The sequence below is a fragment of the Haliotis rubra genome, unplaced genomic scaffold (genome assembly GCF_003918875.1).
Source record: "Haliotis rubra isolate DU_JTF1 unplaced genomic scaffold, ASM391887v1 Scf4, whole genome shotgun sequence".
NCBI lineage: Eukaryota > Metazoa > Mollusca > Gastropoda > Lepetellida > Haliotidae > Haliotis > Haliotis rubra.
Genome location: NW_025767079.1, coordinates 5284220 through 5300335, shown reverse-complemented (window position 1 = coordinate 5300335; position 16116 = coordinate 5284220). Strand labels below are relative to the sequence as shown.

The following is a 16116-nucleotide window of genomic DNA, read 5'->3' as shown; positions in this document are numbered from 1 at the left end:
AACATAAGATTTGACTTTGACATTATACATAATACATGCTACTTGTATAAAGTAACTGTGCATTATTTGGTGTTATGCCATTTTTAGTGCAAAAAAGATAAAAACATGATTTGTGATGTTTTCCTTGATCACTGTTTCACTGTTGACAATATAATATCGAAATCTGCATGATTGGACACGAGGGACCGTGACGAGATGTGGTGTCAAAAGTCAGTTCACAAGAGAAAAGCTTTGGGAATGTTGTTCCATGTCTGAACCAACGTTTGTCCCAATTCAGTTAACGTCAATGGCTGATTCTGGGGTTGACGTAAACGTCGCACCATTTCATTCCAAGCGTGCTCGATTGGGGACAGGTTCGGAGAAAAAGCTGGACAGGGGAGTACCGGAATGTTCTGCTGTCTCAGGAAATGGAGTGACATGTGGACGGGCATTATCTTGCTGATGCGTGAAGTTACGTCTCTGTCCTTGAATGAACAGATGCACACATAGGCCCAAATGACTTAATCCCTGAGACCTGTCAGATTGCCATCGACAATGACAAGTTGTTGCCGACCATGAGATGTGATGTCTCCCCATATCATTGCTCTCGCCACCAAACTGTCGATGTTTAACAATGCACGCGTCAGCATACCGTTCACCTCGCCGCCTGTACACCCTTGCCCTGCCATCTGAACTGTCCAGATGCAATCTCGACTTGTCAGTGAACAAAACACCATCCCAATCTTGTCTCCGGTACCGTAGATGTTGTCTCTACCAGGCAAGACGTGCCTGTCGGTGACGTTGGAGCAAAATTGGCTGTATTGCAGGCATTCGGGGCCGGATATTGTGCTCCCTCACTCGGTTCCGTACAGTCCTGGAACTGATTGGAATAAGTTTGGAATGGTCCGAGCAGTCAAACTGGCAGTCTGGAATCAATTCCTTGTATGTGTCAGCCGAATGTGGTTGTCTTGCTGACTGAGTTGATAACACGCGTGGACGGCCGAGGCAAATCTTTCGTGTTCCCATTTTGTTGAAACGTCTTCATAGAAATGAAATCGTGTTTCGATGGACAACAAAATGGCCACTTCATTTTGGACCATTCCAGTCTCCAGCATACCCACGAGGCGGAGACGCTGATTTTCTGTAGGCAGTGGTGTGACGTACGCGCAGTTTAGGTTGAAATTAAGGTATTTTCCCCAACATTCAGAGACGAGAGAATAATGAACCATTCGTTAATTTTCTGTATCAGGTGTGTGCACTTCAGGTGTCAGAAGGCATGCAGAAACGGAGTAAGTTCATTGTGCATGTGCCACACGCGATACGTGACATCAAATTTCATGCAAAGCGCTTTGCTATATGTTTATTAAGGATAATTTGTACAACTTTCAAATAACTTTACTTTTTTGCAATTTCTGAATGCACAGTTACTTTTTTCCGTTAGTATACATGTTCAGGTGAGGGTGTTTGATATTTTACTGTGAATATTTATGTTATGCACTCAAGTGGGTTTCTAAGAGTTAACATCAGTTCTCATGACATGTACATAGATGCATATATAGTACATCATATCGTACTGTGTTATTTTTGTTCGATATATTCTGCCATTAAAATGACATCTTAAACGCCACCTGCGTTTGTGGTTCATTAACAAAACCGCTTTGGTTATAGATGTCATATGTTCAGCTTGATGCAGCTGCTCTCTAACAAAATTAATTTTGGTTTGTTATTTAACACCGCACTCAGCAATATTCCAACTATATGACGGTCATGATAAGCGACGCTTATTAGAGGTCCTTTGTTATTGGTTAAAAGCCAATGCATAGGAAACAGTTCTCTAAAGTTTGACGGGTAGTATGAATCCTTGTTATCCCCATGTCACCAGCTCGTGTTGTTTCGGGACTGACCCACCAACGACTCGTACCCTTCTGGTAAGATGTCATGTTGGCGTATGAACATCAGAACTTTTCCAAGCAAGGACAATAACTCTAGTTCTGTTTAATTCCCACAGCAAAAACCATTACAGAAACAATTTTAATCTGTTTTAAATAAAAATAATAACAATTGTGATGACGAGTTGTTGAAAACACATTCTAATGTTATTATGAACCAACTGCTTACCTATTTATTTCCAAATGTATATTTCTAAAAACGGTTGGTGATTTTCTTTGTTGAATAGGCAATTAATATGAGTAATATGTATTCGACTTTAATAGGTCTAAAACCTGAAAGATTCGTAGTGAGCCCTATCATTATTTATTCTACACAGTGTCTATCCGTTGTTTAAGCATTATGTAACATTGCTGCCATACACCTAGTGGAATTTGAATGTGTAGAAACAATATGAATAACCCCAGAAATGCCAGACTAAAATATCCCAAGCGAAGTGAAATGTAAGCACATTCTTCAAGAGTAATGTTGATTGACTATATATGAATATATTGTTTTGAAACTCGCAGCTATAAATAATTTCAGCTTTAATATATTAACTTTAAAATATATAATAGACTGAAGAATTCGTGCAGAGTCCTGACATGATTTAGTGTGCATGAGTGTAAGTCTAAACGTGTATGGAACCTTGCAGCCTTTCAGCTTGTTCAGCTTGGCCGGAGCTACTGTACATATGCATGACCCGTGAGATCAAATGGCACAAACGGCAGGTCGAGTTAACTTCATTAAATAGGGGAGCAGAGAATGTTATTAATGTTGCATTCGTGCAAAGCATCGGGTGGTCAGGTTCGCTGGCTTGGTTGACATATGTCATGGGTTCCCAATTGCGCAGATCAATGCTCATGCTGTTGATCACTGGATTGTCTGGTCCAGACTCGATTATTTACAGACCGCCGGTATATAGCTGGAATATTGCTGAGTGCGGCGTTAAACTAAACTGACTCATCCACTCAGTCAGTTTGGTTTACTAGTTCTGGTCGTATCCCAGTTCTGGACGTTACAGACGTCAATTACTTTCACAATCCGTTTCACTCTCGCTATCACTCGCACAACCCAGTTCAATTATCACTTTTTCTATTTCATGTTCAACTGCAATATGTCTGTAGCTTCTTTGTAAAAGAAAGTTAAGACATTGCTGACGATTTATCGACACTGAGATGTCAAACGGCGACCTTGTCTCGGCTGTTCGGACATGTTGACAATCAACTGACAAAGGTGCGCCCCTTCACGGTCACGGAATGCATTAGTATTCACTTAATTAGGTCACGCTGAACAAGCTGTACACAATTTGAAAATCAGTATGAAGAAACAAATATAAATCACCTCAGAAATGTCAGACTAAAATAGCTCATGTCACGTGAAATGTAAACACAATCTTTAAGAGTGAAGTTAATAAGTTCTATATTATATTAACCTTATGTCTATATATAATTACGTTGCTTGAAATATTTATCACCTCTAAATACATACCAAAATGGGTTTAAAGTTGAAATTGACTTAAATTTCAATATATTGTCATATCGTGTGTGAAATATACATCATGTCGGAAAGCGCACGTAAAATCTGCCAAGAAAGCAAGCAGGATCGTCAACGAAAACACACGATAGGAAGCTTTGGAGCCGTTATGTGAAGAGTGAGATAATCCAGTGATCAACAGCATGAGCATCGATCTGCGCCATTGGGAACCGATGACATGTGTCAACCAAGTCAGCGAGCCTGACCACCCGATCCCGTTAGTCGCCTCTTACGACAAGCATGGATTACTGAAAATCAATATTCTAACCCGAACCTTCACGGGTCCGTTGTGTGAAGAAACGCACGCGTGTGTGTTTCAATCTTCACGGTTCATTGCCCTATCCTTATTGTCAAAGTAGGCAACTCAATTCTGTCAGCTACGTATGCCTACTGTGTACTGACGAAATGACGATACATACATTTTACGGACCCCACATGGGTACAATGTGTGAAGCCCATTTCTGGTGTTCCCCGCCGTGATGTTGCTGGAATATTGCTTAAAGCGGCGTAAAACCATATTCACTCACTCACTCACTTTTTACGGAATTTTACAGTTACATACGACCATAATGGATTGAAGAACTCGTCGTTATTGTTTTCAAAGAATCCCAATCCACACGCATTCTGATTGGTTTGTCGTACGTTCGCATATTCCATTCATCGGAATGGGAACTATTCTTCCTTGAGGTTACGGAAAAAGGGTAGTGGTGACGAATGTTCCCGAAGGTCACTGATAAGGTTGCGTGGTGACGAATGTTTTCCCGGTGGTTATGGGGGAAGAAGAGTGGTGACGAATGTTCCCGAGGTCACTGATAAGGTTGAGTGGTGACGAATGTTCCCGGGGGTTATGGGAAAAGAAGAGTGGTGAGGAATGTTCCCGGAGGTCACTGATAAGGTTGAGTGGTGACGAATGTTCCTGGAGGTTATGGAAAAGAAGAGTGGTGAGGAATGTTCCCGGAGGTCACTGATAAGGTTGAGTTGTGACGAATGTTCCTGGAGGTTATGGAAAAGAAGAGTGGTGAGGAATGTTCCCGGAGGGTATGGGAAAAGGAGAGCGGAGATGAATGTTCCTGGAGGTCACTGATAAGGTGGAGTGGTGACAAATGTTCCCGGAGGTTATGGAGAAAAGAAGAGTGATGACTAATGTTCCCAGGGGTCACTGATACGATTGAGTGGTGACGAATGTTCCCGGAGGTTATGGGAAAGGATATAGGAGATGAATGTTCCTGGAGGTCACTGATAAGGTTGCGTGGTGACGAATGTTCCTGAAGGTTTATGGTGGAATGTTCCTGAAGAAGAGTGGTGACGAATGTTCCCGGAGGTTTATGGAAAAAGGAGAGTGGAGATGAATGTTCCCGGAGGTCACTGATAAGGTTGAGTGGTGACGAATGTTCCCTGAGATTATGGAAAATAAAGAGTGGTGACGAATGTTCCTGGAGGTATGGTGAAAGGTTAGTGGTGACGAATGTTCCCGGAGGTGACTGATAAGGTTTTTCGTTGACGAATATTCAAGGAGGTTATGGGAAAAGAAGAGTGGGAGGAATGTTCCCGGAGGTCACTGATAAGGTTGAGTTGTGACGAATGTTCCCTGAGATTATGGAAAAGAAGAGTGGTGACGAATGTTCCTGGAGGTATGGTGAAAGATTAGTGATGACGAATGTTCCCGGAGGTGACTGATAAGGTTTCTCGTTGACGAATATTCAAGGAGGTTATGGGAAAAGAAGAGTGGTGACGAATGTTCCGAGGTCACTGATATGGTTGCGTGGTGACGAATGTTTTCCCGGGGTTATTGGGAAAGAAGAGTGGTGTCTAATGTTCCCGAGGTCACTGATAAGGTTGAGTGGTGACGAATGTTCCCAGGTATTATGGGGAAAGAAGAGTGGTGACGAATGTTCCCGAGGTCACTGATAAGGTTGAGTGGTGACGAATGTTCCCGGGGGTTATGGAAAAAGGAGACTGGAGATGTATGTTTCCGGAGGTCACTGATGAGGTTGAGTGGTGACGAATGTTCCCTGAGGTTATAGAAAAAAAGCAGAGTGGTGAGTGGTGACGAATGTTGGCGACCCGGAGGTTATGGAAAAAAGGTATGGTCACTGAAAAGGAAAGTGGTGACGAATGTTCCCGGAGGTTAATGGGAAAAGAAGAGAAGAGTGGCGACAAATGTTCCTGGAGGTTACGGAACAAAAGGATAGTGGTGACGAATGTTCCCGAAGGTCACTGATAAGGTTGCGTGGTGACATAAAGAATGTTTTCCGTTTTTAGGGGTTATGGGGAAGAAGAGTGGTGACGAATGTTCCCGAGGTCACTGATAAGGTTGAGTAGTGACGACAAATGTTCCCGGGGGGTGATGGGGAAAGAAGAGTGGTGACGAATGTTCCCGAGGTCACTGATAAGGTTGAGTGGTGACGAATGTTCCCGGGGGTTATGGGAAAAGAAGAGTGGTGAGGAATGTTCCCGGAGGTCACTGATAAGGTTGAGTTGTGACGAATGTTCCTGGAGGTTATGGAAAAGAAGAGTGGTGAGGAATGTTCCCGGAGGGTATGGGAAAAGGAGAGCGGAGATGAATGTTCCTGGAGGTCACTGATAAGGTGGAGTGGTGACAAATGTTCCCGGAGGTTATGGAGAAAAGAAGAGTGATGACTAATGTTCCCAGGGGTCACTGATACGATTGAGTGGTGACGAATGTTCCCGGAGGTTATGGGAAAGGATATAGGAGATGAATGTTCCTGGAGGTCACTGATAAGGTTGCGTGGTGACGAATGTTCCTGAAGGTTATGGGAAAAGAAGAGTGGTGACGAATGTTCCCGAGGTCACTTGTAAGGTTGAGTGGTGACGAATGTTCCCGGAGTTTATGGAAAAAGGAGAGTGGAGATGAATGTTCCCGGAGGTCACTGATAAGGTTGAGTGGTGACGAATGTTCCCTGAGATTATGGAAAATAAAGAGTGGTGACGAATGTTCCTGGAGGTATGGTGAAAGGTTAGTGGTGACGAATGTTCCCGGAGGTGACTGATAAGGTTTTTCGTTGACGAATATTCAAGGAGGTTATGGGAAAAGAAGAGTGGTGAGGAATGTTCCCGGAGGTCACTGATAAGGTTGAGTTGTGACGAATGTTCCCTGAGATTATGGAAAAAGAAGAGTGGTGACGAATGTTCCCGGAGGTATGGTGAAAGATTAGTGATGACGAATGTTCCCGGAGGTGACTGATAAGGTTTCTCGTTGACGAATATTCAAGGAGGTTATGGGAAAAGAAGAGTGGTGACGAATGTTCCCGAGGTCACTGATATGGTTGCGTGGTGACGAATGTTTTCCCGGGGGTTATTGGGAAAGAAGAGTGGTGTCTAATGTTCCCGAGGTCACTGATAAGGTTGAGTGGTGACGAATGTTCCCGGGTATTATGGGGAAAGAAGAGTGGTGACGAATGTTCCCGAGGTCACTGATAAGGTTGAGTGGTGACGAATGTTCCCGGGGATTATGGAAAAAGGAGACTGGAGATGTATGTTTCCGGAGGTCACTGATGAGGTTGAGTGGTGACGAATGTTCCCTGAGGTTATAGAAAAAGCAGAGTGGTGACGAATGTTCCCCAAGGTATGGTAAAAGGAAAGTGGTGACGAATGTTCCCGGAGGTTAAGGAAAGAGAAGAGTGGCGACAAATGTTCCCGGAGGTTATGGAAAAAGGAGAGTGGAGACGAATGTTCCCGGAGGTCACTGATAAGGTTGAGTTGTGACGAATGTTCCTGGAGGTTATGGGAAAAGAAGAGTGGTGACGAATGTTCCCGAGGTCCCTGATATGGTTGCGTGGTGACGAATGTTCCCGGGGGTTATGGGAAAAGAAGAGTGGTGACTAATGTTCCCGAGGTCAAGTTAAAAAGTTGGAAAGTTAAGATATATTATTGTTCTTTCCACAAATTGTTAAAGGATACCCGCATAAAAGAGCATAAAACCTCAACAACCAAGGCAGGCACCAAATCAGCCCCCTCAAATCGCTAAAAAAATTCAACTGTTCAAGAACAGGAATGACAAGTCTTTATGGGTGACCAACTTCTTTATTGTGCAATGGCGACGCATGCTTGAAAACGGTATAAGTATCTAACCGAAACGTCGCTATTGCACATTAAAGATGTTGATCATCCATAAAGACTTGCCATTCCTAATAAGAACGTCCCTACCCACCTAATCCAATTTGACAACGTTTTTTAGTGCTATCTCACTGAGATACCATGCCGCAGTGAAGCATGTATACCCCACTCAGACACATTATACTCTGAGCCGACCAGTCCTTGTTGTACCCATTAATGCCGTGCGCCAGGCAGGGACCAACAAGTACAATATTTTAACGTCTTTTGGTATGACGCGGTCGGGGATCGAACCCGCGACAATCCGCTCTCTGGGCAGACGCTCTAACCACTACACCACGGAGGCGGTCTATTCACTGAGGATAAAGACTTCACGAAAAGAACATTTTGGAAGCCATCGAATACGCTTCCACAAACCTTTGTATCAACAGAGACCGAGGGTACTTAGAAGAGTTAATCAAGCCATAGACTCTATCAATAGCACCCTATCAGCTTGTTTTTACGACTTAATCCATCCTGTGATTACACAATGCCATTGACTGACTGACTGAGATTGGTTTTGCGCCGCTTTTAGCAATATTCCAGCAACATCACGGCGGGGGACACGAGAAATGGGCTTCACACAATGTACCCATGTCTTTGGCGTGGCGAGCCAACGCTTTAACCACTAGGCTACCCCACCGCCCCACTATGCCATTGAGAAAGTGGTCAAATGTGACAAATAGTATATTTGGGATTACACTTTCTTGGTAAAGTGCAAATTCTAGTACTTTTTATTTAGGTTTCGAACCCACACCCTCCTGTTTATTGGCTTCATCACCCGCGTATAATGGAACAGCCCACTGTCAAGTGAGAAGAGTAGGGTGAGCCTAAAACAGGTTCGTTACTGAAAAGTTTGATTTTTGGTAAATATAAATTTGGTGTAATTAAATGATAAACTATCTTTAATCAAAGATAAATTAGATCTATCAATATAGATAAAATATTTCTATGAAAAAGATCCACCTACTGGAAGCTACTGTGCTACCATTATACATTGTCATTTGAAAAATATTATGTCATTCTTGTTATCCAAAAAATATTTGTATTTGGAAGACCATTATAATGTGTAGGTAACAGGTAGTAACTAATCTTTTCATTGAACCACAATTCTTGTTGTTTTAAGGCGTCTGCGAACTTCCTGTCCGCGCAATAGGAGGATACCCCCGCGCTATTTGTTGAGAGAGAGAGAGAGAGAGAGAGAGAGAGAGAGAGAGAGAGAGAGAGAGAGAGAGAGAGAGAGAGAGAGAGAGAGAGAGAGAGAGAGAGAGAGAGAGAGAGAGAGAGAGAGAGAGAGAGAGAGAGAGAGAGAGAGAGAGAGAGAGAGAGAGCGTATTTTATTATTGTGTCACGCAGATGTTTATAAAAATATTATAACCCCATCTTCACGGGTTTTAGTCACTGAATATAATCACAATTCAGGATAAACATGGAGTCATTCAGGAGGAAGTGAGTCATTTTTTGGGGTTATCAGTTTCCTCCATGTTATGCATGCTGTAATTTTTGCGGTGAAAGTCCAACAAACCAGCAGCTTCCAGTATAGGCTATTGTCATTTGTTGAATCCCAGGTTGAAACTATACGTTCACCAGAAAAAATACTTTAGGCCACATTAAAAAATATTCTTGTTTCTCATATCTTTTTCAAACAATTATGGTTCGGGCGGCGGATTATATTTTTCCCTTTTATTTTATGTCCTAAACCCCTTGAAATTAAAAGTTAGAGTGAGTGAGTTTTACGCCGCTTTTTGCAATATTCCAGCAATATCACGGCGGGGACACCAGAAATGGGTGTCGTCATTTAGCTTACAGGGCAAAAAGCACACCTGCAAATATGAGGTGACGTGGACACACTGTGGAATATGAGGTGATGTGGACACACTGTGGAATATTAGGTGACGTTTACAAAATGTGGAATATGAGGTGACGTGGACACACTGGGATGTGAGGCGACGTGGACACACTGTGGAATATTAGGTGACGTTTACAAAATGTGGAATATGAGGTGACGTGGACACACTGTGGAATATGAGGTGATGTGGACACACTGTGGAATATTAGGACTGTGGAATATTAGGTGACGTTTACAAAATGTGGAATATGAGGTGACGTGGACACACTGGGATATGAGGTGACGTGGACACACTGTGGAATATGGGGTGACGTGGACACACTGAGATATGAGGTGACGTGGACACACTGGGATATGAGGTGACATGGACACACTGTGGTATATTAGGTGACGTTTACAAACTGTGGAATATGAGGTCACGTGGACACACTGTGGAATATGAGGTCATGTGGACACACTGTGGAATATTAGGTGACGTTTACAAAATGTGGAATATGAGGTGACTTGGACACACTGGGATACGAGGTGACGTGGACACACTGTGGAATATTAGGTGACGTTTACAAAATGTGGAATATGAGGTAACGTGGACACATTGTGGAATATGAAGTGACGTGGACACACTGTGGAATATGAGGTGATGTGGACACACTGTGGAATATAAGGTGATGTGAAAACACTGTGGAATATGAGGTGACGTGAACAAACTGTGGAATATGAGGTGACGTTGACACACTGTGCAATATGAGGTGACGTAGAGATAATGTGGAATTTGGGTGACGTTGACACACTCTCGAATATGAGGTGACATGGACAGAAAGTGGAATATGAGGTGATATGAACACACTGTGGAATATGAGGTGACGTGAACACAGTGTCGAATATGAGGTGACGTGAACACACTGTGGAATATGAGGGGATGTGAACACACTGCGGAATATGAGGTGACGTCGATACACTGTGGAATATAAGGTGACGTGAACATACTGTGCAATACGAGGTGAGGTGGAGAGAATATGGAATATGAAATGTCGTGGAGAGTGTGGAATATGAGGTGACGTGGTCACACTCTAGAATATGACGTGACAAGTACACACTGTGGAATATGAGGTGACGTGGACACGGTGTGGAATATGAGCTGAACGTGGTGAGAATGTGGAATATCAGGTGACGTGGACAGAATGTGTAATTTTAAGTGACGTTGACATTTGTAAATAATCAAACAATGTTTGATTATTCATTATTAGCACCATTACTCCAATGGAGCTGCTGAGGACAACCCTCGGCATACTTTGCCATAATGGCTTTCATATCACATGCAATACCAAGAAAGGATTGAGTGGTTGGGCTTATCGCTATTATAAGGACCACATAGCAGATATTGGAGTCTGGCTGCTGCGCTTTGGACGAACCTGGCCACTGTTGATACTCTGCAACGATACCCGGAATGAGAGATAACATACAATGCATCCATTCAATCTGAGATGTGTGAGGTGTGACGGGCATACTTGACTCCAACACTAAGCAGGAAGTATTAACAGGTGCAAACCAATCTCTGATACACGTCTGTTGGTTAACAGCTTTCCCTGACAGCTCCGTGCTCTGACAGACACAATCATGACGTTGTGGGTAAGTACATGCCTATCCTATTAACCACACACGCACGTACCCACGCATACACACACACAAGCGCGCACGCATACACACACATGTATTGGTTTAGTGTCATGAAGATGTTCACATCTACTTTGGTGTTCCAGTTTGTTTGTATTTGGGGTTTAAAGTCATAGCATGGTGTCTAAAGTGTAGAGACGGATTTGTCAAGAGATGCAGTAGCTGCAGCATCAGACTTTGTGTTATGAAATATGCCGACAGGACACGGTAACCAACAAAAATCACTGTCGTACTGGTCAGTGGAAAGATTGTTATATAATGTCAATGATTAGAGAATATATACTCATGGAAACAAATAAAGGAACACATGAAAGTTCAAGTGTTCCTTTATTCTTTTTCACGTTTCTTCACAACCTATGACTTGCACTGTGGGTGAAATTCTGGAAAAGAATAAAGGAACACTTGTACTTTCAGGGAATAATGAAATATTCGCTGAGTCTGTTAGAATAGCCTTTGCTTCAGCAGTGAAAATTGAGCTTTCGGAAAGATATTGGTTTGGGTAGGAAAATATTGCAACCATCCTTGGACCAATCTGTGTGTCACATTTACTTCATTATTGTATATATTCCGGCTGATAATGTATTTGATTTGTGCCAGACATTTTAAACTTCATGAAAGAAAGGTCTAACTCAGCCCTACCAGCTGCCAAGGAGTAGGAGATAGAAATTGGCATGGAAATGTAATAAGTCAATATTACATTCTGTGATGTGAGGTTTGGTGCACATTTCGGGGCGGTGAGATAGCCTAGGGGTTAAAGGTGAATACTAACAAAAACAACACTTATCACAGGGATAAAGGCATTCTTAAAGTCACCTTCCTTCCCCTCTATCACATCCCCCTTTCCCCCTCCTTCCCCTCTTTCACACCCTCTTTTCTTCCCCTTCCCCTTCCCTCTTTCTTCATTCACACTCTCCTCCTCCTTCCCCTCTTCTTCATTCTACTCCTTCCTCTCCTTTTTCCTCCCTTCACACTCTTTCACACCCTCCTTTTCCCATCCTCTTTCACACCCTCCTTTCTTTCTTCCTCCTTCCCCTCTTTCACACCCTCCTTCCTTTCCCCTTTTCCCCTCTTTCACACCCTCCTTCTCTTCCTTCCTTCACCTCACCCTCTTTCACACCCTCCTTTCTTCCTCCTTCCCCTCTTTTCACACCCTCCTTTCTCCTCCTTCCCTCTTTCCACACCCTCCTTTCTTCCTCCTGTCCCTCTTTCACACCCTCCTTTCTTCCTCCTTCCCCTCTTTCACCCTCCCTTTCTTCCTCCTTCCCCTCTTTCACACCCTCCTTTCTTCCTCCTTCCCCTCTTTCACACCCTCCTTTCTTCCTCCTTCCCCTCTTTCACACCCTCCTTTCTTCCTCCTTCCCCTCTTTCACACCCTCCTTTCTTCCTCCTTCCCCTCTTTCACACCCTCCTTTCTTTCCTCCTTCCCCACTTTCACACACCCTCCTTTCTTCCCTCCTTCCCCTTCCACACCCTCCTTTCTTCCACCCTCCCTTTCTTCCCTCCTTTCTCCTTTCCTTCACTTCCCTCCTTCCCTCCTTCACACCCTCCTTTCTTCACCCTCCTTTCTTCCTCCTCCTTCCCCTTTCTTTTCACACCCTCCTTTCTTCCCCCTTCCCCTCTTTCACACCCTCCTTTCTTGCTCCTTCCCCTCTTTCACACCCTCCTTTCTTCCTCCTTCCCCTCTTTCACACCCTCCTTTCTTCCTCCTTGTGCTAATAACAATGATAACTACTTTCAGATTGGACTTTGGATACCCATGTGGCTGATAGTGGTCCTGGTGTCAGCAGATGGATCGTCACTTCATTGCCACCCTTGCAGTTGTTTTGAAACAAAGGATGAAGTCATTGCGGATTGTTCAAATAGATCCTTACCATCAGTTCCCGGTCACCTCCCATACAATATCACAGAGCTGAGTCTGAGTCATAACAGAATGACAAATATTGGTAAACAACTGAAGAAGTATACCTCTTTAAAACGCCTGGATGTGTCATTCAACAAACTCAAAATGCTTAGGAGAAACGATTTTGTTGGGCTAACAGAGTTAAACGTTCTGGTACTTAGCCATAATCATCTATCCTTGTGCAAAAGTGTTTTTCCAAAAGGACTGTTCCGGTTCCAGAAGAAACTGAAGGTTTTGAAAATGGAAAATAATTCGCCGGTAGAATTTGAAGGACAAGCTGATAATTCACAAACAGAAATGTATTTACTCCAGTACCCAGATGAAACTTTCCAGGATCTGGTTTCCCTTGAGGAACTTCACATAGATGGGCTGAAGAATCCAATTTTTGGACAAGGATTTAATGACACCAACGTCACGACCCTGAAGATTGGAGGAAACTGCAACATGAGGGACTTGTCGAATGAAACATTCCGCTATCTAAAGAGAATAACACACTTAGACATGTCAAATTGTGAAATAACTGATATTGGTCAATCTGCATTTCAGCCTCTCCAAAACATTCACATGTTAGACATATCCCGAAATTCCGATCTTGGATTTGACAAGGCTTTTGCGAGTTTGTATGGTCTTCGTAATTCTTCACTGAAAATCCTACGAGCCAATACACTAAGGAGATATCGAGGTATCGGCATTCTCGTAACTGTGGAACAAGTTAAATATATGTCTGATATGGTCCTTGAGGAATTACATTTGGATGATAACCGGATAGAAATACTGGATCCTCGAGTACCCGTCCTTCTGCCACAAACGCTGAAAGTTCTTTCAATGCGAAAAAACATGTTTTATTTTGGTTTGTACCTTCTATCCATGGGATCAATGGTCAACCTGCAGATTCTGGATACGTCTTCAAGTCATTTATCTTATGTTCATCCGTTTTCAGTATATGCAGAACTTGCTTCTATCCTCACCGATGGAAACCCTCATATGACTCATGGTAACCCCTCACCACCTGGTGAAGGTTGCATTTCAAATTACCCTGTCGCCAACTATAACAAACATGACTTTTCTCTTTTTGGACATGTTTTTGTTAGTGACACACCATGGCCAGGTAATTTCACTATCACCTTTCCACCAAATCTAACACTTGCAAACTTCAGCAACTCGAAACTGAGTTTCACCCTCCCTAGAATGACATTTGGTAAGAACAGACTAAAGGTTTTGGATTTGTCTTATAATTTCTTTACAAAGTGGGTTGGACCAATTATCGGGTTCCATCATCTGGAAATTATTGATGCATCGCACAATTATTGTGATTTGATGAACACACATTTCTTGGATGATTTTATTTCCTTGAGAATACTGAACATAAGCTTCAATTATCTTGGCTATACATTACATAATGAAACATTTCGTAAACTATTCAAGCTCGAACACCTGGATCTATCAAATAATAAACTGAGTACTCTTCCAAGGGACTTTTTTAAGGGCTTAGAAAATCTACAGTACTTGAGTGTTGGGTCCAACTATTTGAATACGTGGAATACCGAAATTGGGGATCTGAGGAAGTTGAAACTTTTAGATCTCTCCGATAATCTCTTTGAGCAGCTTGATGTATCCTTTAGAAAACAGATTGATGACAGTGGGAGCAAAGGACTGAAAATGAAGCTTCATAAAAACCCATGGAAATGTACATGTGAAACACTGAGCTTCTTGAAGTGGCTGGACATTAAACGAAGCAGAGTATACAATGTTCAAGATTTACACTGTACAGGGTCAAATGGTGGTATGAAATACATGAGCAACCTACAAGGGATCATCATGGAACTGGAGAAGAGTTGTGCATCCTACACTGGGGTGGTGATTGGGATGCTCAGTCTCATCATGCTGGTCCTGACATTTGCCGTGACAAGCATCGTGTACAGATACAGGTGGAAACTGAGGTACCTCTACTACGTTGCCCGAAACCGACACAAAGGCTACCTGCCTGTAGAAGAGGAGGAACAGGGGTTCGAGTTTGATGCCTTCATATCCTACGCTGATGAGGACCGTGAACTTGTAGTAAGGAACATGAGGCAGAGGCTTGAAGAGATGCAAGGTCTAAAGCTTTGTATTCATCACCGAGACTTTCTCGTCGGGGAAGCCATCGCTGCCAACATCCTGAACGCCGTGAAATCCAGCAGGAAGACGGTGATTGTCCTGTCAAGACACTTCTTGAGGAGCTACTGGTGTAAGTACGAAGTGGAGATGGCTAAGATGGAGAGTATCTACACAGGACGGAACACCCTGCTGGTTGTTGTACTGGAGAACATCCCTGTGAAGGACCTGACCCCTGACATTGTGGAGTTGATGTGTCAAGATTCCTATGTAGAGTACACGGATGATCAGGAAGGTCAAGAAGTGTTCTGGCAGAATCTGGAGCGGGCAATACGTAGTATGTAATGTGATGATTCATTGGAGTTACCTCTTTTAAAGTGTACCCATATTCCAACATTTTCTGTTCTTTAGCACACTGTTTTGTCTGCCGATCTAGAGCATTTTTATACTTTTGCAAATACGAGTACAGCTATATTTGTAGCTGTATGTGTAACAATACTTTTATCTCAAAGTTTGTGAGGCAGTGAGCGCGGACAAAAGCTGTTTTCAGTTTTTGAGTTTGTAAATGAAATGGGTGCAACTAAATTTAATGAGTTTAACTTCACATCTGAAAAAGGATGAGCTTACGTCAAGACCTTTGTGTTTTGTAAAACTCTCCTCAAAAACCATTGCGCAAATAACACTTGAATTATTCAGTAACATCTAATTGTGATCGCTAATGTCCCTGATAGTGATATGGTAGTGTACGCGTAGCCGCAACCTTGATGACTATTGACTGTATAACCAAACAAAGTGTGGTAAGACGAACCTTTTCCTATATCAGTCCTGGCAATAACACTTGAACTGAGCGCGAAAAAAGGGGACTTTTATAAATGCACCATTAAAAACGAAATACAAAATATTTGTTTCTGAAGACCATAGATGCTTGAAGAATTAATGATCACAGACAATGCCAAAGACAGTATGTAAATACATTCTGTTTTCATAAAATAAATAATAATAAAAATTATTGTATGTTTGGTGGAACATATATTTGTATGGTAGT

The 16116-nt window shown here is 42.7% G+C and overlaps 1 protein-coding gene across 1 annotated transcript; it reads left to right on the top strand.

Moving 5' to 3' along the window:
• Positions 1 to 14795: 14795 nt before the first annotated feature.
• Positions 14796 to 15416, top strand: LOC124287138 (toll-like receptor 4). Its single transcript, XM_046723622.1, has one exon. It carries the CDS (start codon positions 14796 to 14798, stop codon positions 15414 to 15416), a length of 621 nt encoding a protein of 206 aa, XP_046579578.1.
• The last annotated feature ends 700 nt before the right edge of the window (positions 15417 to 16116 follow it).